This window comes from Miscanthus floridulus, chromosome 9 (genome assembly GCF_019320115.1).
Source record: "Miscanthus floridulus cultivar M001 chromosome 9, ASM1932011v1, whole genome shotgun sequence".
NCBI classification, from domain to species: domain Eukaryota; kingdom Viridiplantae; phylum Streptophyta; class Magnoliopsida; order Poales; family Poaceae; genus Miscanthus; species Miscanthus floridulus.
This window is the reverse complement of record NC_089588.1, coordinates 22,135,496-22,161,346: the sequence shown is the minus strand read 5'-3', so window position 1 is coordinate 22,161,346 and position 25,851 is coordinate 22,135,496. Positions and strand designations below refer to the sequence as shown.

Sequence of the window (25,851 nt, the reverse complement as noted above, 5' to 3'; positions counted from 1 at the left end):
AGGAGGTCCTTGCACCGCACTGAGTCTGAGACTCAGTGGCAGGGGCTTGGAGTCCCAGTTTGGACGGGGACCTAGGACCCTAGGACAGGAGGGTGATGGGTTGGTCCTACTTGTGCCTTGGGTACAAGCGGGGCATGTGTTTTTGGGGTACCCAGCTAGGGACATTGATTCATGAATCGCCGTCGAGTCGGTACGACTTGTTTCGTGTCTAGCACCGTAGTAAGAATTGAAGATGAAAGGTGGAAAAAAGAAATCTGATTGCTTACCATCTGCTTGAAACTAGCACAGGTGCTTACATAGAATGGTTAGTTAATGAACCAATGTGGCTATTAATAAAAATCAAATATAAGGACGCACGCTTAGTAATGCTTCCTGCAAATGCAATAAACCCACAAGCCTGATAGCCTTGTATATCCTTAGAGTCTTTTCTTTCCTCCTATCGGGTAAGTCTTGCTGAGTACAATTAAGTACTCAGGGTTTTATTCCCACTGTTGTAGGTGACAGGCGCATGCTAGAGCCGACTCTTGTGTGTGGACTCCTCCTGGTGGGCTCAGCGAGGATTCCTTTATGCTGCGATCATAGTCTTTATTTATAACTCTTACTAAATGCTTTTATAAATAAAAGTTTTATAATCTGTTGTCATAAGTATATATATCGATGTTTCATCATGCCATGAATAGCTATTTATTTCTGTTATAATTCTGATCACATGTTTAGATTTCCGCTATTTAATTAAATTGTTCATAACTCTGATAATATGATTACATTCCGCTGTTATAATAATAAATATTACACTCTGATGTTGTATTAAAAGTGATGTAAGAAATGGTTAAGAATGATGTAAGCTTTATTCTCTCATTTGTGATCCTGATGTAAAAATGTGGATTTTTGGGTTCTCCCTCGGGGTGTGCCCGATGGAACCGAGTAATTTAGTGTTCTCCCCTGAGTGCTTAGTGTCTAATGGAAGACAAACACCCTTGGGAGGCATTAGATTAGGCGGTTCTGCCACAAAAGGGAAGGTAGGGCACCCCACTAAGGGAATCGATTCAACACACCACGCATCTCATCATAAATAGCTAAGCAGCAACCAAGCTCTCGGCATCCATTCGACCTTTCCATCGGAGACTTGGGACATGTCCCTCTCTCACCCATTTGTAACCCCTACTATGAACTTTTTAGTGCTAATAACACAAGCAACAGCCACGAACTAGACGTAGGGACATTCTGCCCAAACCAGTATAAACCTTGTGTCTTTTTAGTACACCATCTGGGTCCAATGCGCAATAATACAAATTTACTCGTTGGTGTTTACTCGAAACACTGACAGTTGGCGCACCAGGTAGGGGACCTTTGCGTGTTCCAACATCAACATTAGCCCATGGATGGCTAGCCACGATATCAGCTAGTTCCCGAGCGCACACGTGCACTTTGGGGACCTGGACTTCATCATCATGGTGGGGGGAGAGTTAGCATTGGCTCACGTCGCCATCAAACCTCTCCCTCCATTGGCCTCGACTACGGGAGGCTTGAGCTCCAGCTCGACGTCTCCCTGGGACCCCAGCTGTCCACGAAGGACTGGTGCTGCCTTGCCTTCTCTAACACCAACATCATGGCGCGGCTCGTCGGAGGGGAACCCCTCTATCCGGAACACCTCATACGGAGTGCCCCGACAGTGCTTCCGTTCGGTCTCCGCAACGCCGCGGCAACTGTTAGCCACCTTGTGGCACAACGTATGGTCCCACCTCCCACGAACGATGAATTCGTGGGGTGATCAAACACATCGTGGAATCTTTCCATGACCTCCTAGCAGAGGAGCCAGAGTTGCCCTCTGGCTATGATTCTAGCAGGGGAAGCCATCATCCCACCCATGAATGTTTCATGATGGGTGTCCCCGAGGGACACGTCAAAAGCATTTGTGAGAAGGAGGCTACCCTGGTGAACAACCTCAGTGACAAGGCTGAGGGGGAGACAGTGGCCCCACCTCACATGTAGGTAGAGCAGCTAAAAGCCCAACACCGAGAGATAGAGGAAGCGCAGCTTTAGCTCGAGCAGGAATGCGCAGAGCTCAATCGGGAAATCAAGCGCCGCGGAGACGGCGGGCGCGCACGTGCCATGGCCCTTCCTTGCTTCGCTCGGGCAAGCCAGAACATCACTGCTACGGTGGCCCTGCTCCATGGTCTTCCATAGGCCGCAATGCCCGAGGGTTGTCGGGCCCACCATGAGATTCGTACGCTGCTCGAGCGTGCGGCGGCGTAGTAGGCCAAAAGCTTGTTGTCTCGGCGATGCGAGCTCAAAGCCAGCCAGCACACGCCCTCAAAGCACCCCGGTATGGATGTGTCGGTCCACCAGGAGCCACAAGGAAGCAGGCAGCGCACCATGGTCCTGGTGCATCAGCATCTCGGCCACAACCGAGACGCACGCAACACCCTCGATGCCTGCAGACATGCCTATGATGACCCAAGAGAGGGAGCCAGCCACGGCTACCACCCTCGCCATGGCGGATGCTACGACAGTGGCGAGGACTGAAGCATGAGCCCCGACCTGCCGGGGCCTCAGGCCTTTGGCCAACACATCCTCAATGCTGCCTTCCTGCCAAGGTATCGGCCACCAACCAATATCCTGAAGTACTCTAGGGAAACAAACCCCAGACTATGGCTCAAAGACTATCGGCTTGCCTACCAAGCCGGTGGTGCAAATAATGACATCTTCATTATCCGCAACCTTCCACTATTCTTGGCCGATTCGGCACGAGCGTGGTCGGAACACCTGCCGTCCAACGGAATCTAGAGTTGGGCAGACCTAAAGGAGATCTTTGTGGGGAACTTGTAGGGCACATACAAGCACCCTAGGAACCCATGGGACCTCAAGAACTATCGATAGAAGGCCGGTGAAACCCTCCATGTGTACATCTGATGCTTCTCCCAGTAGTGCAACGAGCTTCCTAACGTCACCGACGCCGACATTATAGGAGCTTTCCTATCTGGGACCACCTGTGAGTCTTTGGTTTATAAGCTAGGACACAAGGGCCCATGAACCACCAAGGAACTGCTAGACATTGCCACCAGCCATGCCTCTAGAGAAGAAGCGGTCAGAGCAATCTTCGATCGTCTCGAAGGCAAGGCAAGGCGGGATGAGGGCACTGGCGAAGGCACCTCCAATCGTTCTACCAAAAGGAAGAACAAGAAGCAATGGCGCGAGGGCTCGCTCGTGGCTGCCACTGATCACAGGGGTGGTCGGAAGCCCACGGAGGGCACTCCGAACCATTTTGAAAAACTACTCGAGGGGCCATGCCCGAACCATGCCTTCCTGGTCAAGCATCTGTATAAGGACTGCAGCCTCATGAGGTGGTTCTTGTCTGGAGGCTCCAACAAAGGAGAGCACAGGAAGGACCCTGACCCCACCATGGATGACACCAAGGGGAAGGATGGCAGCTTTCCAACACAGGATGGTTGCCACATGATCTTCGGAGGATCCGTGGCCTATGACTCAAAACGCCGTCAGAAGATCACGCTCCGCGAGGTCTATACAACTGAACCGGCCACACCTGCCATCCTCCAATGGTCAGAGTCCCCCATAACCTTTGATCAGACCGACCACTTGGAGAGCGTCCCCCATCCGGGGAGATACCCGCTCGTGGTTGACCCGATCATCAGCACAAAGCGGCTTACCAAAGTACTGATGGATGGAGGCAGCGGCCTCAACATCATGTATTCCAAGACGCTCAACGAAATGGGCATCGACCGAACACGCATCTACCCAACCAGAGCACCATTCCACGGCGTCATGCCCAGAAAGCAGGCCGTGCCACTTGGGCAGATCTATCTACCTGTTACCTTTGGGGATCCATCCAATTATAGGACAGAAATCCTCACCTTCGAGGTGGTCGGGTTTCCTGGAACCTACCACGCCATCCTAGGACGTCCATGCTATGCCAAGTTCATGGCTGTCCCCAACTAAAGCTACCTCAAACTGAAGATATCAGGTCCCAACGGGGTCATCACCATCGGCACCTCCTTCTAGTGCACCTATGAATGTGAGGTCGAGCGCTGTGATCACGCCGCGAAAATCATCGCCTCTAGAGAGCTCGCCTCCATCAAGAAGGAGGTCACCAAAGAAGCGTCCGACCCCAAGAAGTTGACCGGGTCTTTCAAGCCTACTGAGGGCTCCAAAGAGGTCCTCATAGATCCCGATAGCCCCAATGTCAAGGGGGTGCACATTGGCACCATGCTTTCCTTTAAACTAGAAAGTGTGCTCATTGACTTCCTCCGTGCCAACAAAGACATCTTTGCCTAGAAACCCTTGGACGTACCGGGCATCCCGAGGGAAGTCGCTGAGCATGCCTTGAAGATCCGTCCAGGCTCCAAGCTGGTGAAATAGCGCCTGCATCATTTCGACGAGGGGAACGCAGGACCATCGGCGAGGAAATCACAAAGCTTTTGGCGGCCGGATTCATCAAGGAAGTGTACCACCCAGAGTGGTTAGCCAATCCTGTTCTTGTGTGAAAGAAGAATGGGAAATGGAGGATGTGTGTTGATTACACAGGTCTCAACAAAGCATGCCTAAAGGATCTGTTTCCTTTGTCGTGCATAGACCAAATAGTTGACTCCACCTCGAGCTGCAAAACCCTCTACTTCCTTGATGCATACTCTGGGTACCATCAAATCATGATGAAAGAGTCCGACTAGCTCATGACATCATTCATCACCCCCTTCGGATCGTTCTGCTATGTCACAATGATGTTCGGTCTAAAAATGCTTGGGCCACACACCAGCATTCTATGCTCAAGTGTTTCAGGGACCTCATCGAGCGTACCATTGAGGCCTACGTTGACGACATCGTGGTCAAATCCAAATGGGCTGACCACCTCGTAGCCGATCTTGAGCAAACCTTTGTAAATCTCCGAGCAAATGGCATCAAACTCAATCCCGAGAAGTGCGTTTTTGGGGCCCCAAGAGGCATGCTGCTTGGTGTTCATCGTTTCTAAGCGTGGGATCAACGCCAACCCAGAGAAGATCTCAGCTATCACATTGATGGGCCCAATTCAGAATGTAAAGGGGGTGCAGCGAGTTACAGGGTGGCTCACCGCGCTCAGCTGTTTCATCTCGCACCTTAGCGAACAAGGTCTCCCCCTTTATCGACTTCTGAAGAAGGCCGATCACTTTGAATGGACATCTGAGGCCCAGGAAGCACTTAACATGGTTAAGTAGCTCCTGACGAAGGCCCCGATCCTAGTTCCTCCTGCTGAGGGAGAACCACTTCTGCTCTACATCACGGCCACCACACAAGTGGTCAGCGCCGCCCTAGTGGTGGAGCAGGAAGAAGAGGGGCATGCCCTCAAAGTACAGTGCCCTATGTAGTTCATCAGCGAGGTCCTATCTAACTCGAAGACCTGCTACCCCCAAATCCAGAAGCTTCTGTATGCCATCCTTATCACCAAGAGGAAGCTACGTCACTACTTTGAGTCACATCTGGTGACAGTCGTGATGTCCTTCCCCCTTGGTGAGGTTGTCCAGAACTAGGATGCCACGGGAAGAACCATGAAATGGGCACTAGAGTTGATGGGTTAGGCATTGCGTATGCCTCCTGGACGGCCATCAAGTCCCAGGTGTTGGTGGATTTCATCGCGGACTGGACCAAGGTCCAAATGTCACCAGTGGTCGTCGATCAAGAATACTAGACAATGTACTTAGATGGATTGCTAATGAAGAAGGGCGTCGGTGTAGGACTGGTCTTCATGTCACCCCTCAGGGTACGCATGAGGTACATGGTCCGTCTCCATTTCCCCTCCAACAACGTGGCCAAATATGAGGCACTCATTAACGACCTATGCGTGGCCATCGAGTTGGGCATCTGATGCCTCAATGTTCGAGGAGATTCCTAGCTGGCCGTTGACCAGGTCATGAAGGAGTCAAGTTGCAACGACGCCAAGATGGCTGCGTACTACCGAGAAGTCCGCTGGTTGGAGGACAAATTCGATGGCCTCGAGCTCAATCACATCCCGAGGCGTCTCAATGAGGCGGCTGATGCGCTTGTGAAAGCAGCTTCTGGCCGAGAGCGGTAACAATGGGCGCCTTCGCTAGCGACCAGCACAAGCCCTCGGTTCGCTATGAGGAGTCAGAACAAGGTGGTGATGGTCTGTCAAATCCTGGCCCAGGGGCTAACCATCCGTCGGCTACATCTGGCTCTAAGGTCATGGAACTCGAAAAGGACCTAGCGATAGAGCCTGACCCCCTGGTCGACTGGAGGATGCTCTACCTCAACTACCTCCTTCGTGACACACTACCGACAAACAGGACGGAGGCTCGATGGCTCGCACATCATGCTAAGTCCTTTGTTCTTGTGGAGGGCGAGCTCTACAAGCGAAGCCACACTAGGATACTGCAGCGCTGCATCCCCTTTGAACAGGGGAAGCGTTTACTGAGCGATATCCATGGTGGGGTCTACGGTCACCATGCCACACCAAGAACCCTAGTTGGAAATGTGTTCCAACAGGGCTTTTACTGCCTACCGCGGTAGTCGATGCCGAGCAAATTGTACGCACCTACGAAGGGTGCCAGTACTACGCTCGGCAGACTCACCTACTAGCCCAAGCACTCCAGACGATCCCCGTCACCTGGCCGTTCACAGTCTAGGGACTCGATATGGTTGGACCACTCAAAAAGGCGCCCGAGGGCTACACCCACTTGCTTGTCACCATAGACAAGTTTATAAAGTGGATAGAAGCTCGACCGATTTCCATGATCAAATCCGAGCAGGCCATACTATTCTTCCTCGACATCGTCCATCACTTTGAAGTCCCAAACTCCATCATCATGGACAACAACACGTAGTTCACTAGCAAGAAATTGTTCCAATTTTGCGATGAACAGCACATCCACATCGACTAGGCGTCCGTAGCGCACCCCCAGACGAACAGGGAGGTAGAGCGCGCAAATGGCATGGTCCTATAGGGCCTCAAGCCTAGGATCTTCAACTAGTTGAATAAATTGGGTGCACGTTGGGACGCCGAACTTCCTTTAGTACTCTAGAGCCTGAGGACAACCTCCAGTCGAGCCACCGGCTACACGCCCTTCTTCATGGTCTATAGTTCTGAGGCCATCCTCCCAACCGACCTTGACTATGGAGCGCCATGGATCAGGGCATATGACGAAGAGAGGGCCGAGGCATCCCACGAGGATGCCATGGACCAGCTGGACGAAGCTCACGACATCGCCCTCCTCCGATCGGCCAAATACCAGTAGGCGTTGCGATGGTACCACATCCGACGAGTGCGGGGTCGAGCCTTCAACATTGGGGACCTGGTCCTCCACCTCATCCAGAGCAACAAGGACCGCCACAAGCTCTCCTCACCGTGGGAGGGACCATACGTCATCGCGGAGGTACTCTAGCCAAGCGCCTACAAGCTAAAAACCATCGACGACGAGGTCTTCACCAATGCCTGGAACATCTAGCAGTTATGTTGCTTTTACCCCTAATAAATGCACAATTTTTACTTATCAGTTTCGTTATCAAAACTCCCTGATCCTTCATGACATCCAATCCTAGCAAACACCAAGGGGTCGGGCCTCACTCGAGGGTTGATATAAGTACATTTATCCTGCAAAAATTCTTTGGGCCTGCCCTCGTTACGTTCAGTCCTAGGAGCTAGGTTTTCGGGAACAAGCTCTAAGTAAAACTGGGCGGACTACAAGAAACCTACGCCCCAGCGGCTACACCGCCTTTTCTCACCAGCTTGATCAGAGCTAGCTCACCCGCACTCCGAGCTTTTATGACCTTAACTGTGGGAAGGATCATAATACACTAAACCTCTTTTACAAAAAGAGGGAGAAGAGCTAAAAAGTTGTTTGCTATCACAAAGAGCTCATCCATTTTGCACAAATTCGACACCTGGCTTATCTACCTAACTAAATTCTTGAGCGGGATGTTCTCAACCTCTGTTTCCATAGGGAAATCTTGTCTCAATAGGTAATGCGAGTCGATCGGACGGCTTGACCACTAATAAGGAATGAATAAGGAACAAGTAGGATCACGCTCGTATCCGGGGGAGGCTTTCCGAACCTGTCACTCTTACCATCGAGGTAAAACCGGTGTCCAGGTCGATCGGACGGCCCAAGACAGCTGCCGAAAGATAAGCATCCTCACTTGCTTACTTTACGTATTAATTTCATTACCGAGCTTCCGACCCCAGTAACGGCAGAGGGTCAGGAATTGCTCTAGGGCTGGCGAGGGTGTCTATTCGCTAGACATTCTCTTTGCCCGGCCCCTCCGTACATTTAAAAAACTAGAGGCACGGTGTGCGGGCGCAAACTTTGAATAGGCCTAGTCGGACTGCAAGGACCCTACGCCCCAGCGGCTATAGTGTTTTTGTCTACCAGCGCGATCAGAGTCTTTGTCTCCACACTCCAAACCTTAACCTCCACCTTCTCGAGAAGTACTTGGAGGGGCCTACCTATAGAATCTCCATCAGGGAGAAGCTGTCAGGTCACCCAAATCGACCGAACGGCTCGGGCCGCTGCCTAGAGACAGATACGGAAGAATGGGAGGCTCATGTAGGTTACGCCAGACGTCGGACCTGAACCCCGCACGGACATATCTGGTAAAGAGCTCCCAAAACCCGTCACTCGTGCCATCAAGGTAACATTATCGACCCCCGTTTTTCCTTAAACTATGATCATTCAAACATCCATCCATTCAATCATCCCGTACATCCAAGCATTACACATGCGATTGCCACACCACAATGCTTCGCGTCGTGTCACGAAATGGTAGTCGTCTCATTCGATACGAACGGCGATCGACCGAGGTTCGAATGCCAGCCCGCGAAGGGCTCGAGGTTGCCTCGTGTCAAACAAAGCCAGGGGAGAAAAACCAAGATGGCCCCCAGCGGCCTTGCTTAACCCTGCTCGAAAGCGGACAGGGACATCTTGACCTTTCTCGTTTGATTCTAACCTCGAGCCATGCCCACAGAATCTCCATCGAGGAAAGGCCAACGGGCCACCCGAGCCTTTCAAACGGCTTGGGCATCTGCCGGGAGGTAGGTTAAGAAGTAGTGGAATGCAACATGAGGGCTCTACTGATCCCGTCAGTGGATGATGGAACCGGATTCCACTCAAACATGCTCGTTAGCGAGCTCGCCGAGCGCATCACTCGAGCTATCGAGGCAAGTGTCGTTAGCTCAGCCCCTACGGTTGCGGAAACTGAGGATGGGGTGACGCATGAATCACGGTTGACCCCTACCAAACCCCATGGGGCTTGGGGGCTCGAGCCGCTCGATCCTAGATCAAAAGACCGAGGGTCGAAAGCTGGCTTGCGGAGGGCCCGAGGCCGCCTTGTGTCAAACAAAGAGCCAGGGGGAAAACGTAGATGAGCCTTAGCGGTCTGTGCCCATCCCGCTTAGAAGCGGACAAGGTCATCTCAACCTTCTCGTTTGATCCTAGCCTCTAGCCGAGCCCATAGAATCCCCATTGAAGGGGAATCTATTGGAAAGCGGGTTAAGGAGCAACAGAATACCACCCAAGGGCTTTGCCGACCCCATCACAAGCGACGGAATCGAATTCCATTTGGACATGCCCATTAGTGAGCTCACCAAGCATGTCACTCGAGCCACTGAGGCAAGTAACGTTAACTCAACCCCTCCAGTTGCGAAAACCATGGACGGGGCGACAGTCACAAAAACATGCCGACCCTTGAATGAATCCCTGTCCCGCGTAGGGGCTCGAGGAAGGTTGGACTTGCAAGGAGACCTAACGCACGGTCGCAGAATGATACCTAAGATCCTAGGGAGAGGGTACGTGCGGATACATGAGATGCATTCTCCTAAGTTTCGCTATCCTCCCCTCAATTTTTAGCGACATCCGACCCTTGCAACGGCAAGGGGTCAGATCTCACTCGGGGGCTGATAAAGGAATAAGTATACTTTTTCTGAAACAGTCATTGCATCAAACCTCTTCTTCATGCTAAGCCTAGTGGCAAGGTTTGTGGAAACAAATAATTGATCACATCTGGTTGGACTACAAAACACCTACGCCTCGGCAGCTACAGTGTCTTTGCTCACCAGCGTGATCGAAGTTCTCCCCTTACACCTTGGGCCCTATGGTCTTAACGAATGGAAGGGTCAGAATACGTTAGTCTTCTCTTTTCGCATACAAAAAGGGAAGGAAACGAATTCAATCAAACAAAACAAAATAACGAAGTTACGAATTTGTTCTTAATATGCATAAGGATCGGTAATTGTCCACAGAGCACAATGACGTTCATCCGAATTCACCCAAACTAATTGACTAACTAACCCCTCCGGGGGAGAACTATGTCTTCAACTCTATCTGCCAAGTCCTGCGCGAGAGGAGCCACTGCTGTCTCTATCTTGTCTAGCTCGGAGACTTCATAGCTAGGCATGAAGCCAAGGCTCATCTCCTCCAAGTCAATACTATCTACGTAGTGAGAGGGGGCGATGGCGAAGGCTTGGGTGATCCCAAAGAGAAGAGATTCCCTCTCAAGCTGGCGCGCTCACGCCGTGATGTCTACGGCATAGGTCGCAAGCGAGCTAGTCCACTCCGGCCGCGCCACTTCTAGGTCATTGCTGACCACTTCGAGGGTAGCACGCAGGAGATCATGCTCATCGCTCTCCGCCTGAAGGCCCCTCCACACCTCGGCGAGCTCCGTGGCAAGCCTTGCGGAGATGCTCTCGGCCTCCAGCCTTTGGGCTACCGCGGTTCCGAGCTCAGCCTACAGGGAGCTGATCCTCTGTTGTGCCTCGTCGCGCTCTTGGACGGCCTGGTCGTGCTCTCCATGGGCTGCACCATGCTCCAAGCAGAGCCTCTCTGTAGTCTGGCATAGCTCGTCTCGCTCCTTGCGCAGCCAGGCAGCCACCTTGGTGTCTAGGTTCGCCCTCTACTGCAGGGCCACGGACCTCTCCTTGGCTCCCAGCTTGAGCTCTCGCTCCTTCTCCACCTTGGTCAGGAGGTCGAGGATCCGCTGGCGAGCCTCGGCTTCCCTCCGGAGCAGCTCATCCTACTCCTTCCAAATTCTAGCGGCCTCCTCCTCATCCTGTCGAGCCCTTGCTGACAGTTCCTCAAATGCCTTCTCGACCTCCTCCATGTCCTGACGGGCCTCGGCCTCCCGCAGCCAAAGACTGGCCACCTCCTTAGCCAAGGGAGTCAGCTCAGCCACCCTATCTTGGGCCATAGCAAGCTAGGCACTCACATCCCCACACAGTCGGGCCTCTTTGGTGAGGTGGTCCCATTTCTCCTTCTGCTCGCGAAGGAATCGGGATTTCTCTAGGCTACGAGCAATAAGGGACTAAAAGAAGATCAGTGTTAGAACACAAAAACACATGAAGAAAGAAGAAAGTGAGAGGAGAGATTAAGAGAATACCCAGCCAGTAGGAATGACGATGTCGCATAGGGTGCCCCTAGCCTAGTTCAGAGCTTCTAGGATGGCCGAGATCCCCTCGTTGAGACTCTCCCGGTCTATGCTCTCGGTAGCTTCATCGAGCAAGAACAGTAACGACGTCGGGTCTCGCGGATCCATCCACTGGAGCAGTGGCTCACCCCGCACGGATGAGTGGATGCCCCCCGATGTTAGGGCCAAGGGCGACCCCCTGCTGGTCCTCTCCACCACCGCAACGACGCCTGGGGACCCTTCGGCCGTGTCCCCCTCCGTCCGGCCCACGTCGGGCGCCGTCACCTGGGCCGCCGGTGGGCACGGATCATGCTGCATCCTTAGGCACCACCACGGCTATGTCTGGCTGTGCCTGGCTTGTCATGGTCACGGCCACCTCTACTTGCGTCCGCGGGGCCTTGACCGGCGAAGTCGCGCCCACCACAGTCGGCGCCATAAGCGCGAGCGGTAGCTCCGTCCGCTCCGATGTCAGTAGCGAAATGACCTCCATCGCTAGTTGCTCGGTGACCTCTGAGGGCACTCCTATAGCCTGGCGTTCGCTTGACTCGCTGTGGGCATGGGCACCACCGCGAGCGGTGCCTAAGGCTGGATAACGAGCTGGCTCGGCTCGTTCTAGCTCGGCTCGTTCTGGCTCGTTAAGATAACGAGCTAGCTCGGCTCAGCTCGTTATCCGAATGAGCCAGAAAGGCAGCTCTGCTCGGCTCGTTAAAAGCTCGAGCTGGCTCGTTAAGCTCATGAGCCAGGTATAAAAAATACACAAAATATAATATTTACATTTATCTAAAGTTTGAGAATAATAATAATACAAAAGAAATACATCTATACCAGTTACCAGTCAATTGTAAAGTGCAAGACATGAAGTAATACAAAAACTAAGATAAGTTTTGATACTTTTTTTCCTGGAAGCTTGGCTCGTTTAGCTCACAAGCTGGCTCGAGTTGGCTCGTTATAGCTAACGAGCTAAAATCTTGGCTCAGCTCGGCTTGCTATCATAACGAGCTGAGCCGAGCCGAGTCGAGCCAGCCATGAGCCGAGCTAGCTAACGAGCTTCGAGTTTTTTGTCCAGCCTTAGCGGCGCCTGATCGGCCGACGATGTTGTGATGTCGGCTCCGCTTTCACCCGAGATGAGAGTGACGTCGAGCGATGACCGCCATCTCGCCTGAATGGCGACGCTCTTCTTGGGATCCAGCGCCAAAGAAGTACCCCATCCTAGGATGCTGCAACAAACAGAGGGCGTCAGTCACGCTGAAAATAGAGAAAAACAGAGAAAACAGAGGAGTCAATGACTTACATAGGTGTTGTCGGACGGAGGATATGTTTGGGGGACGAACCCCTAGGTCCCTGCTCTGCCTCCTTGTGACGGGGCCGTTTTGTGCCCGCCTCCTTCTCTCGAGGGTGTGGCAGCAGAGCCATCCCCCTCCCTCGGCACCTCGAACACGGCAACAGATCCGCCCGCCCTCGCTAGCACCTCAGGTGTGGTGGTAGATCCGCCCACCAACGCTGACTCCTAAGGCACGGCGGTGGGTCCGCTCCCCTCCGCTGGCACCTCGGGCGCGGCGGTAGATCCACCCGCCCCTACTTGTTCTGAGGGCGGGCCGACAGTTTGGTCCGTCTCCACCGGCCTCACAGACTCACTTCCCCCCGCATGAAATGGGAAGGGTCCCTGCAAGGACGAGTGGATACCTGTCAGCATATCCTCACTCTCCAGGTCATCCCACTTGGTGTCGGCATCTACCTCATCATCTTCTTCCTCATCGTCACCATCATCACTATCGATTTCCTCCCTGCACTCCCACGCACGCAGCTTCTACTGCTTCTTCCTCCTCTCGTCCTCCTTCGCCTTCCGCTACCGCTTGGCCATGGCGCGGTTGGCCGCTGTCATGGATGGGTCCTTCGGCAGCGGAACTGGGTGGTCCATAAGGATGAGTCTATTCGGCTGGTCCCCCTATCTCAATATCAGCATCAAGAGGTCAAGAAATCAATTAAAAAGGAGGCACGAGGAAAGAAAACTTATGAAGATGATGTACCCCGGTTCTGGCCGCATTGGGGGGTGCCTCGGCAGCGGATACACAAAATCGAGGATAGCACCGACGTCATCTTGCGAAGGCTCCATCGCCTCCTTGATGCGCTGCGCCACTTCGAAGGTGGAGAGCGCTCCCTCGGCAAGCGTCATCCCATCGAGTGACACACCAGGCACCATCATGTGTAGAGGAAGCCCGTGCGTCATCAGCGGTGCCACCCTCCACGTGTGGTAGGCGCCAATGATCCCCGACCCCTTCACACCCCTCTCCTTCAGGATTCGGATGGTGGTGAGATGGTTCTGGATTCTCTTCTTGTCTTTCTCTGAGACCCCCACTTCCTCCACGATTCTGGGACCTCTTCGATGAGGCGCTCGGTGAACTCTGGCTAGGTGGCGGCTGCATCGTTCTTGATGTAGAACCAATGCGAATGCCACCCCTTGTTGGAGGTCGATAGACGCATCGGCGAGTACTCGCTGACCCGGTTGTTGCGGAGTTGAATGCCGGCGCATCCCATCGGCACGTTTAGCTCTTGCTTCTTCTCCCGCTTCTTCAGGAAGGTGACAGCGAAGAAGTACCACCACAGGTCGAAGTGGGGACTAATCCATAGGAACCCCTCACATAGGGCGATGAATGCCACAATGTGTTGGATTCTATTGGGATTGAGGTGTTGTAGCTCTACCTTGTAGTAGTGTAGCAATCCCCGAAGAAACTTGTGGGCAGGGGTGGCGAATCCCCACTCATGGAACTGAGCTAAGGACACGACGTAGCCATCGGGCGGCCACGGTGCGTCCTCATCGCCGAGCAGCCACCACTCCTCGGTGGTAGTCCACGAGCAAAGAAGACCGCGGTGAACGAGGCCCTCCAGGCGCTGGAGGGTGATATCAGAGCGGCACCATGGCTCCATTGGAGGATTGGGGTGGGTGGATGTGAATTCAACAATGGCTGAGACACGGATGCGGGAGGCTTAGGCGATTGGTGGCGAAGGTTGTAGATGCAAAGGCAAGGAGGCAAAGTACGAAACCCTAGGGGCAAACCCTTTGGTTTTATTGGGGTGATGGATGCGAGGAAGGCAACCGTCCGCCTAGATCTCCACGCCTATCATGATCCGCCACCACAACACGTTGCGGGATATGCGCCCCCAATCTCTATCCTTTCCCTCTGAAGTCGCACCAGATGTTTTGCCTCCCAAGGCAGACCAGGACTCTTTAATAGAAAAAGGATACTAGTCAAAAAGCATTCCTCTGGCCCGACTAGGCCCAGGAGTTCGAGGGCTAGCCCATCAACGGTTTCGACGGCCATCCGAAGGCACCCTTACGACAAAGGATGGGCCCACGATCGGCCAAAACTCAGGCGCACAAGCTTCACAGGAGTCTCGGCCTGCGATCAAGTCTTGGCCGAGCTGACCCTAACCGAATCCCCGTGAATAGGATACCAGGATCCCAATTGAGCTATCCGGCTAAACAACCACCAAATCTCACGACCATACCCATGAAGGGCCCAACCTTGGTGAAGAAATCACCATCTTCAGGGCACACCGTGCACAACAATAGAGGGCCAGGGCTCTCAAAATCCTCTCTTTCGAAAAACCCTCCGAAGGAGTATCCTACTCCTCTGTAGGCTCAGGGGCTACACCCACCAGGTACGCTTGGGCGCACCCGCTGGCAAGTCAAAAAATCACCCACGTAATTCTACTCGAATCGCCTAGGGGCTCGGGGGCTATAGTCGGGGACCAATATTAGGGTACCCAAAGAGGAGGAGCTAATGACAATCGAACATTGATTCATCCACGCAATCAAGAGCGCGACTATACCGCTTGCCAAGTCACTCCTCGTCCATCCACCAAGACCATGGGTCCCGCCCCAAGCTGACTCCTGAGGGGTGGCTCCACCTCGCCCGACCCCCGGAGGCTAGCTTTGACTCGCCCGACCCTTGGGGGCTAGCTCCGCCTTGCTCGATGTCTGAGGGCAGACTCCGCCTCACCCGACCCCCAGGGCTAGCTCCACCCCGCCCGATGTCTGGGAGCAGACTCCACCTCGCTAGACGTCCGGGGGCTGGCTCTGCCTCGCCCAACACTCCATCTCGCCCGACCCCCGGGGGCTGGCTCCGCCTCGCCCGACATCTGGGAGCAGACTCCGCCTCGCCTGACGTCCGAGGGCTGGCTCCACCTTGCCCGACGTCTAATGCCAGACTCCACCTCGCCCGACATCTGAGGGCAGACTCCGCCTCGCCCGATGTCTGCACGCTGCTCCTTCATAACTACGCGGATAGATAAGGCAGGGCACTCAAGTCAACTGCAATACCGAGGACCACACCCTGCACACCTGCAGGAAAGTACCATCAGGATATGACAAGACGTGCGCTTTAATGCCCTTCCGAGCATGTTAGAGCCTGAACAGTGTTGTGGGCGCTGACATTTGTCTTACAGTGTTGTGGGCGCCGCCATTTTCCCTCGGGTGCGGATCCTGATGGAAGAATACGACAACCACTATGGTCCAGGAGGAGACTCGCATCCTCTGCAGTGACGGATGTGAGGTCACTACGCCATCCACTCCCCGTAGGGTCGTGGTTCAACACCCTGGTCCGCCGCGCCACCCACCAGGGCAGGATGGGACATGACCACTTGCTAATCAAGCCAGAGCCTGGCATCATCAGCTGACAGATGCCCAGCATGTGGCTATCCCTGGCACCATCTGCCATGTCAGCAGGGCTCGCCTAGAGGAAAAGGAAGACCCGGCACCTTCGAAGGACCTTCTTTGCCGCTGGTTTTTCTTCTTTCTCCCATCTGTAATCCCTGCTTTCCCTTGGCCTATAAAAGGGAAGGTAGGCCACCCCACTAAGGGGATCGATTCAACACCCCACGCATCTCATCATACATAGCTGAGGAGCAACCAAGCTCTCGGCATCCATTCGACCTTTCCATCGGAGACTTGGGATCTGTCCCTCTCTCACCCGTTTGTAACCCCTACTACGAACTTTTTAGTGCTAATAACACAAGCAGGAACCATGAACTGGACGTAGGGACATTCTGTCTGAACCAGTATAAACCTTTCTTTTTAGTACACCATCCGGGTCCAACGTGTAATAATACAAATTTACTCGTTGGTGTTTACTCGAAACACCGACACCAGAGCTCTTTGGTGAAAACTACATTGAGTTGGTGGATATATACTCTTTCGCCATCGTCCTTCTCCTTGACTTAGTCGACGTTGTCTTCATCACCCATGTACTCTTGCTCTTCTTGTGCCCAATGTGAGCCGCGCACAGCCGGTTTTCCGGCCCTTGGTCGCTTGGTCCAAGCCTTCTCATCTACCCTTTACCGCTTCTGGTCCATTGCATATGGACTCCGCACTTGACCTTCTCTATTGCCGTTGACCGTCTTGATGCACCAAACACCTACACATTCACAAGCCAAGAGACATGATGCACATCACACAAAACATAACTCAACATGACACATCCGGTTAGTCAATAGCATAATCAAACATATATGAAAATTGATTCAACTGGAAAAGTCTCAGACATCTCATATCTTTGTCGATCATTCACAACACACGCATGAGCACATCTCCAGGTTAAAAAATGAAAATGCAAAAAGAAAAACAGAAACGGACAAACTCGATTGGACTACGGAGGCATAAAGATGCTTTGCCTGCTGTGCTATTCAACAAATGGGCCAAACCATGGCACAACCCACACGAAGCTACTGGCGGTTGCCGTGCTGCCGAGCGCATGCATCCTCCGTGCACAAGTTTTTTTATCACACACGCAAGCTTATTTTTCACATGACATAAATTATATGTCATGTTTATGAATATGTTTTTTAAATTAAACAATTTGTTAGTACCATTAATTATGAATTATTAAGGAAATATTTTTATATACTAAAACATAATATGTATGTTTATGGCTCATGTATACTGTCACGATGTGTATGTTTACTTTTATTAAGTTTCAATATAATAACATTGATAAAAGTGTGTAATATAGAAACATATATAGGCCTTATGGTTATTTAAATATTTTTTCTTATAGAGGATGTTGATAAGTTAGATGTAGATTTGATCCTCCGGCCCGACTGGGCCCAGGAGTTCGAGGGCTAGCCCATCAACGGTTTCGACGACCATCCGAAGGCACCCTTACGACAAAGGATGGGCCCACGATCGGCCAAAACTCAGGCGCACAAGCTTCATGGGAGTCTCGGCCCGCGATCAAGTCTTAGCCGAGCTGACCCTGACCGAATCCCAGTGAACAGGATACCAGGATCCCAATTGAGCTATCCAGCTAAACAACCACCAAATCTCACGACCATACCCGTGAAGGGCCCAACCTCGGCGAAGAAGAAATCACCATCTTCAGGGCACGCCGTGCACAACAATAGAGGGCCAGGGCTCTCAAAATCCTCTCTTTCGGAAAACCCTCCGAAGGAGTATCCTACTCCTCCGCAGGCTCGGGGGCTACACCCACTGGGTACACTTGGGCGCACCCGCTGGCAAGTCAAAAAATCGCCCAGGCAATTCTACTCGAATCGCCCGGGGCTCGGGGGCTACTGTTGGGGACCAATATTAGGGTACCCAAAGAGGAGGAGTTAATGACAATCGAACGTTGATTCATCCGCGCGATCAAGAGCATGACTACACCGCTTGCCAAGTCACTCCTCGTCCGTCCACCGAGACCATGGGTCCCGCCCCAAGCTGACTCCTGAGGGGTGGCTCCACCTCGCTCGACCCCCGGGGGCTAGCTCCGCCTTGCCCGATGTCTGAGGGCAGACTCTGCCTCGCCTGACCCCCAGGGCTAGCTCCACCTCGCCCGATGTCTGGGAGCAGACTCCACCTCGCCCGACGTCCGGGGGCTGGCTCTGCCTCGCCCAACATCTGAGGGTAGACTCCGTCTCGCCCGACCCTGGGGGCTGGCTCTGCCTCGCCCGACATCTAGGAGCAGACTCCGCCTCACCCGACGTCCGGGGGCTGGCTCCACCTCGCCCGGCGTCTCATGCTAGACTCCACCTCGCCCGACATCTGAGGGCAGACTCCGCCTCGCCCGATGTCTGCACGCTGCTCCTTCATAACTATGCGCATAGATAAGGCAGGGCACTCAAGTCAACTGCAATACCGAGGACCATACCCTGCACGCCTGCAAGAAAGTACCATCAGGATATGACAAGACGTGCGCTTTAATGCCCTTCCGGGCATGTTAGAGCCTGAACAGTGTTGTGGGCACTGACATTTGTCTTACAGTGTTGTGGGCGCCGCCATTTGCCCTCGGGTGCGGATCCTGATGGAAGAATACGACAACCACTATGGTCCAGGAGGAGACTCGCATCCTCTACAGTGACAGACATGAGGTCACTACGCCGTCCGCTCCCCGTAGGGTCGCGGTTCAACACCCTGGTCCACCGCGCCACCCACCGGGGCAGGATGGGACATGACCACTTGCTAATCAAGCCAGAGCCTGGCATCATCAGCGGACAGACACCTAGCATGGGGCTATCCCTGGCACCGTCTGCCGTGTCAGCAGGGCTCACCTAGAGGAAAAGGAAGACCCGGCACCTTCGAAGGACCTTCTTTACCTCTGGTTTTTCTTCTTTCTCCCATCTGTAATCCCTGCTTCCCCTTAGCCTATAAAAGGGAAGGTAGGCCACCCCACTAAGGGGATCGATTCAACACTCCACGCATCTCATCATACATAGCTGAGGAGCAACCAAGCTCTCGGCATCCATTCGACCTTTCCATCGGAGACTTGGGATCTGTCCCTCTCTCACCCGTTTGTAACCCCTACTACGAACTTTTTAGTGCTAATAACACAAGCAGCAGCCATGAACTGGACGTAGGGACATTCTGTCCGAACCAGTATAAACCTTGTATCTTTTTAGTACACCATCCGGGTCCAACGTGTAATAATACAAATTTACTCATTGGTGTTTACTCGAAACACCGACACCAGAGCTCTTTGGTGAAAACTACAATGAGTTGGTGGATATATACTCTTTCGCCATCGTCCTTCTCCTTGACTTAGTCGATGTTGTCTTCATCACCCATGTACTCTTGCTCTTCTTGTGCCCAATGTGAGCCGCGCACGACCGGTTTTCCGGCCCTTGGTCGCTTGGTCCAAGCCTTCTCATCTACCCTTTACCGCTTCTGGTCCATTGCATACGGACTCCGCACTTGACCTTCTCTATTGCCGTTGACCGTCTTGACGCACCAAACACCTGCACATTCACAAGCCAAGAGACATGATGCACATCACACACAACATAACTCAACATGACACATCCGGTTAGTCAATAGCATAATCAAACATATATGAAAATTGATTCAACTGGAAAAGTCTCAGACATCTCATATCTGTGTCGATCATTCACAACACACGCATGAGCACATCTCCAGGTTAAAAAATGAAAATGAAAAAGAAAAACAGGAACGGACAAACTCGATTGGACTACGGAGGCATAAAGATGCTTTGCCTGCTGTGCTATTCAACAAATGGGCCAAACCATGGCACAACCCACACGAAGCTACTGGCGGTTGCCGTGCTGCCAAGCGCATGCATCCTCCATGCACAAGTTTTTTTATCAGACACGCAAGTTTATTTTTCACATGACATAAATTATATGTCATGTTTATGAATATGTTTTTTAAATTAAACAATTTGTTAGTACCATTAATTATGAATTATTAAGGAAATATTTTTATATACTAAAACATAATATGTATGTTTATGGCTCATGTATACTGTCACGATGTGTATGTTTACTTTTATTAAGTTTCAATATAATAACATTGATAAAAGTGTGTAATATAGAAACATATATAGGCCTTATGGTTATTTAAATATTGTTTCTTATAGAGGATGTTGATAAGTTAGATGTAGATTTGAGGAGAAATTATATAGGTATTCTATGCGGCACCTTGCCGGGCACACGTCATCTACTCATTTATCGAACTTTCGGCCTGGCCCATTTTTATTTCTCAACGAGGCCCAACCACTGTCCCACCAACGAGGCCACGATCTTTTTTGGTTCATCATCATTCCCGTCGCCTGCGCGGCTCCTTAAGTGTCTGGCGTGGCTCCTCACCCAAGCTTGCCCGGTGCCGCTACTGATCCCCACCACCGCCGTCAACCCTTCTCAACCTCCCTGCGCTGGCGTTGCCCCTCAATCTCCGCCCATCGGCCACCATCCTCATCCATCCCATTACCGTCGACCCTTCTCAACCCACATCTCCATGACAAACCAAAGCGATTAGAAGATCGTGGAATACCAGTTACATCTGCCGCTGCCACACCAGGGTCAGCTATCCTCCTCGCACGTCGCACCACCATTCTCCCTGCATGTTACCTAGCCGCCACTGTGGGTCCACCTATCACCGTCGTCCTCCCCATCATCTCGCCATCGCCATGGCCGTGATCGAGAAGATCTAGTTGATGCTGAGCATCGACGACTCCTAGCTACTTTGATGTCAGTGAGCTTGCTACACCTGGGCCGGCCGTTCCCCCACGACTTGTTTCGCTACTCCCATGGCCCCACCCAGCACATCCTTCCTCCTGGGCCATGGCCATGGCGGGAGTTGGGGTATGGGGGAGGGGAAGAAAGGGTCGCCACAGGCGCGGTAGGGACTCCATGGAGCTTTAGGCCCGTGACAGCGACAGTTGAGCTCCGGCGAGACCCTAACGCGCCACGGCGGGGCGGTGGGCGGAGGCAGCGGTGCATGGTGCTGCAGGTAAATCGGGTCTCTAAAAAATCAATTTATAACTACACACTACACTAGTTGTAATTGGGTAGTAATTCATATTGTAACTATGTCCTTTACTTTGGTTGCAGTTGTGTTTTTAAGACAATGTAATTGTTTCTCTCCAAAAAGAATTGATTTATAACTACAAACTTCACTAAATTGTAACTGAGTAGTAATTCATATTGTAATTGTGTCATTTTATTTTGTTGAGTTGTGTTTTAGAGAAAATATAATTGTTTCTCTACAAGAAAAATCAATTTATAACTACAAACCACACTAAGTTATAACTGAGTAGTAGTACATCTTGTAATTGTCTGCTTCATTTGGTTGTAGAATTGTGTTTAAAAACTTTTTTCTTTTTTCTTTTAAAAAACTTTGTCAAAACATAGCCATCATTGATCTCATTTTGTTCGGCACGATTTTCTTAACAATAATCTTCAAACGGATCAGGGATCGGACTTACGGTTTGTGAGAAATTGCATTTCCAAGAACCGAATCAAAAAAAGATTCCTTGCATGCATGCGTGTCAAGTTGGTGGGAGGTGAGATTCAAATAAATAGTTAATGAAACGCTAGTTGTAACTAATGTACGGATGGAGTTATAACTCAACTAGGTAGCATGCCCATGCGTTACTACTGGATAGCTAACATTTTGTACTAAAAACACACGGATCGCACGATAAGATAACAATACTGTAAAAATTAAATATCAACGTTAAAGTTACAGTTAATCCAAAAAGCAAAGTTTATGAAATTAACAGTCACGGAGAGCGTGGCGTCATAGGCTTACAAACTCTACTTTATAGACCTTTCCGTGATACGCCAAAGATAATGTATTATATCGGTAGGAAGAAATCTCCGATATCCATTTCTTTCGTGCGCCAATAAATCCACGAATAAGTTTCGTCGCATCTCCATACCATCCTATACATAGGCTCGAGTATATGTGTCAATATTAGTGCTTGTTGCATGGGTAATACTGCATCTCTTGAAAAATCTTCCACAAAAACATAAAGCAAAGTGTTATACTCACCGTATAAATATGTGTGGCTTTTGGTATATTCCACACAGACATATACTGTAGAATAAGATATCCACTTAAGTGTCTATGGCAAGATTCACGATCAGTGATATATAGAAATAGTTAAATCATAGGTATTATTATTGTAAGCTATAGTGACTCTACGTTAGTAACCCATCTATGTCCTCTGCAATATTTCCTTCCCATCTGAATTTTCATTTGAAGACATACTCACTCCATCTAGGAATATGTACATTCATTGCGTCCGTGTACTGCAAGGTAAATCTAAGAGTGTACCTAGCATACATCAGCGCTGGTGTGTCTTTACACCAGTCTTCAATAGGTATATGATCAATCAAGATAAGCATCTTCTCCTTCTGATCGGAAACATAAAGCATATACTTTCGAACGTGAGCCATGGCAAAAGAAACTACAAACATGGTAGCATTTAGAATAGTACATAGGAAACAAGTAATAAAAGCAGGAGCAAGCGACTTACATATCTGCATTGTGCTAAGCTGTATTCCATATCCTCACATACACCAATCGCAGCAGCCATTTCTTTCTTAGTGTATTCTTTACGGTATTCTGGCATTTTTGTTAAAGCACATATTTTTTGGAAGTGAAGGATATCGAGAGTCAGGATTAGTATAACTTGGCCTACTTTATACAATAAGGAGAACAACAAATAAGACAATATAATATAGCACGATAAGAATTTTAAAAATGTGCTTACACATAATCTCAGGTCCATGTGATGCTTCGTAATGCTATTGTATTTTTTCATTGTATTGTACTCTCGAGCTGTCTGAAAACGGACACCTAAGTTGAAACAGTTCTCAGAGATGTCTCAACTGTTCATTAACAACTCTTGTTGGTTCTTGACACTTAGGCCAATCATGGAGGGATGAAAACCTTTAACCCAAGGCTTCCTGCAAAGCATTAGACACAGATGATGGTTTTCGACATATAAGATAGCACACTATTATTAGTAAATAAAGTAATTAAAATAAGCATGTAGCTTACTTCAACGTCGCTTCATCCAGAATTGCCATGACGTAATTACATAGTAACTCAGTCATCTCTTCCTTGTTTATTAGCATGTCTTTCATGGCCTCAAATGCCCAAAACTCATCAGGGTCTTGGTTGGCATGGACTTGTGGGGATTTATTCTGAGTTTGTATGTGTTGAGGGGTGCCCGTTTGAACCACTAAGCATTCGGCCTCCTCATAATGTTTTCTCTTTTTCGTGGACACTTGATCAGCCATCTTTGGATTCTCTATTATGGCACAGTCACTTGGGCTTCCAATATTTTCATCCCTATTAAGATATGGAGAACCCTTTTGTTTGTTTAACTCTGACGATAGCAAGATCGCCACAAGCTTCAATCTAAATTCTTTCATATCATCCTGCACGATAGTATGAACCTAATTAATTATTAATTAAAAACCCATAGCTAGTGCACACTCATAACTTGTGGTAAGACGCATAGTTTACCTGATTGAACTCGTCTGACAAATCGTTCCCAGTCTAATACTCCATAAAGTTTATTAAGAATGAACCGCATGAAAAACTACATACAACATTAATAGAGGTTCAGGCTCACATTAGATCAAAAAGGTAAAGACACATAAAATTCAACTTATATGATATGCCATTATTTCTGACGTACCCATCTGTTTGCAATAATTTACCGCAAAAAATCTCCCTAACCGGCTAGGTATCAACCTCAACATCTAGCCATTTATGCTCTTTCAGGCTTGTCTCCTCCAATATGAAATCTACCTGTTTCCGCAATCCACCTCGCTATTTGTTCATAGAAGAACGAATCAATCAGCATTTCTAAAATATAAAATGTGTACAAATAGTTGTGTTAGGAAATACCCACAATATTGTTAACTAATCTGACGAAGGCTATAGCTAAATAAATTAATTTGAACTCTATGCAAGCTTGAGCTGAACAAACAATAAAATAAGATAACTAAAGACAAGCAAGAAATGATTATCTAAAGAAAGTCACTGTGGCAGAAAGTGAAAGTTCAGAATTTAAAGTCTGAAACGTGGAACTTACCTACTTACTTAATGATAAAGATGCAGTGCAGACTGAAATACAGAGCAAAGCTGTGTGGAGAGAAAATTTTAGAGAAAACACAGCTGAAGACTGAACTGAATTTTAGATTTTTTTTTCAAAGCCTCACCAAACTGGAAGAATCTGAACGATTTGCTGTTTCTTTACTGAACTGAAAAGGTTCAGCTATGCTGCACCAGAAGGAATCCCAAAGAATCCAAACTCTCAGAGACTACTGAAGCTGAAGGCAACCAGAGAGAAAATGAAAAACTATACAAGAAAAACGGCACAACCTGACAAAAGAAGAATTCCAATATTATAATTTCTAGTGCATGCTGCGTATACCTCTGTATATTATGTTTCAGTGAAACATAGGATGAACAAGGCTTCACTTGTCCGTAGCTATTGCCGGACAAATAACAGTGATGAGCTGAGGTTCTCGGACTGAATGCACTCCCTGTCGATTGCACTGGTATCATGTAATGGTGAATGATCTGCACCTCCACATATATGAGGAATATAGTAGCATCTATAAAGTGTGGGATTAAAAAATCATCAGTTTTCTACATTGATAAGATCATCAGAAATGCAAAGTGTGCAACTAATAACTAAAAACTTACACGAGTGGCACCAGCAAAAGCACAAAATATCAAAAGAACACCAGTGCCGCAACCCACATCCAAAACTACCTGAAGTTATCATTTTCATAGACCACAAGAGTTAACTGAGCAGAACATAAAGCTATATCATATACAGGAAAATATCTACCCAAGACTTATACATTGTTGGCTGGCTGGGGGTGTCAGCCAGTGCCGGCTGTGACCAACAGGGTGCCGATTCCATACAGCAGTGGCTTCCTGGGACATTGCTTCCGCATGCTTGGCAGCCAGGACGGCTGCCCCCCTCATCTGCAAATAAACAGAAGCACACCAAAATTTGTTACAATCCAGAATTCACAGAGAACTGCTCATGCAACAGTGATTGACCAATAAACCCATCTCCATACCTCGGCTGATTCCCTCCTGTGCCGGAGTAGGAGGTGCAACTCGTCCACACCCATTTCCGGCACCACCAACGCCGTGATCCATAGCCGTCCTAGCAGTATTGCCTCTTCCACGAGTTGTACAATGTTCAAACCAGGCAATCTACGTTGTCATGCACCAATTTAATATGAAATAGAAGACTGAAAAGTTCCACTAATTTTATTTCAACAGCAAATGAGACTATTTTCATTATTCAGAGATTTCACATAGATGTGATACAAATATATATAGCCCACACACTAAGCAACACCCTGTAGTAAGAAGACAAAATAAGGACATTCTATAACCATCTATGAACTAAATAACTGGAAAACTTAAAGCAACTGTGCCTTGATGATGAACCTGCACTTCTTTTAAAAACTAAATCATGAAACTAACAGTGACACATATGTGGTAAATTGTTGTTGCCCCCTCAGCCACTTATTTCATAAGAATTTCCTTACGTGAACGATGAACAATCATAGCATTGCTTTGATGATAAGAGAAAAAATGGCTGCTGAACCTCATTTTTAGCACTTTTAAAAAAAAATGTTGCAAGTCAAGCTCTGTAGTTTATTTGCACACAATAAGGT

General features: G+C 49.8%; 1 protein-coding gene across 1 annotated transcript; it reads left to right on the top strand.

Moving 5' to 3' along the window:
• The first annotated feature begins 6,063 nt into the window (after positions 1 to 6,063).
• LOC136479436 (uncharacterized) lies at positions 6,064 to 6,516 on the top strand. Its single transcript, XM_066477310.1, has one exon. It carries the CDS (start codon positions 6,064 to 6,066, stop codon positions 6,514 to 6,516), a length of 453 nt encoding a protein of 150 aa, XP_066333407.1.
• The last annotated feature ends 19,335 nt before the right edge of the window (positions 6,517 to 25,851 follow it).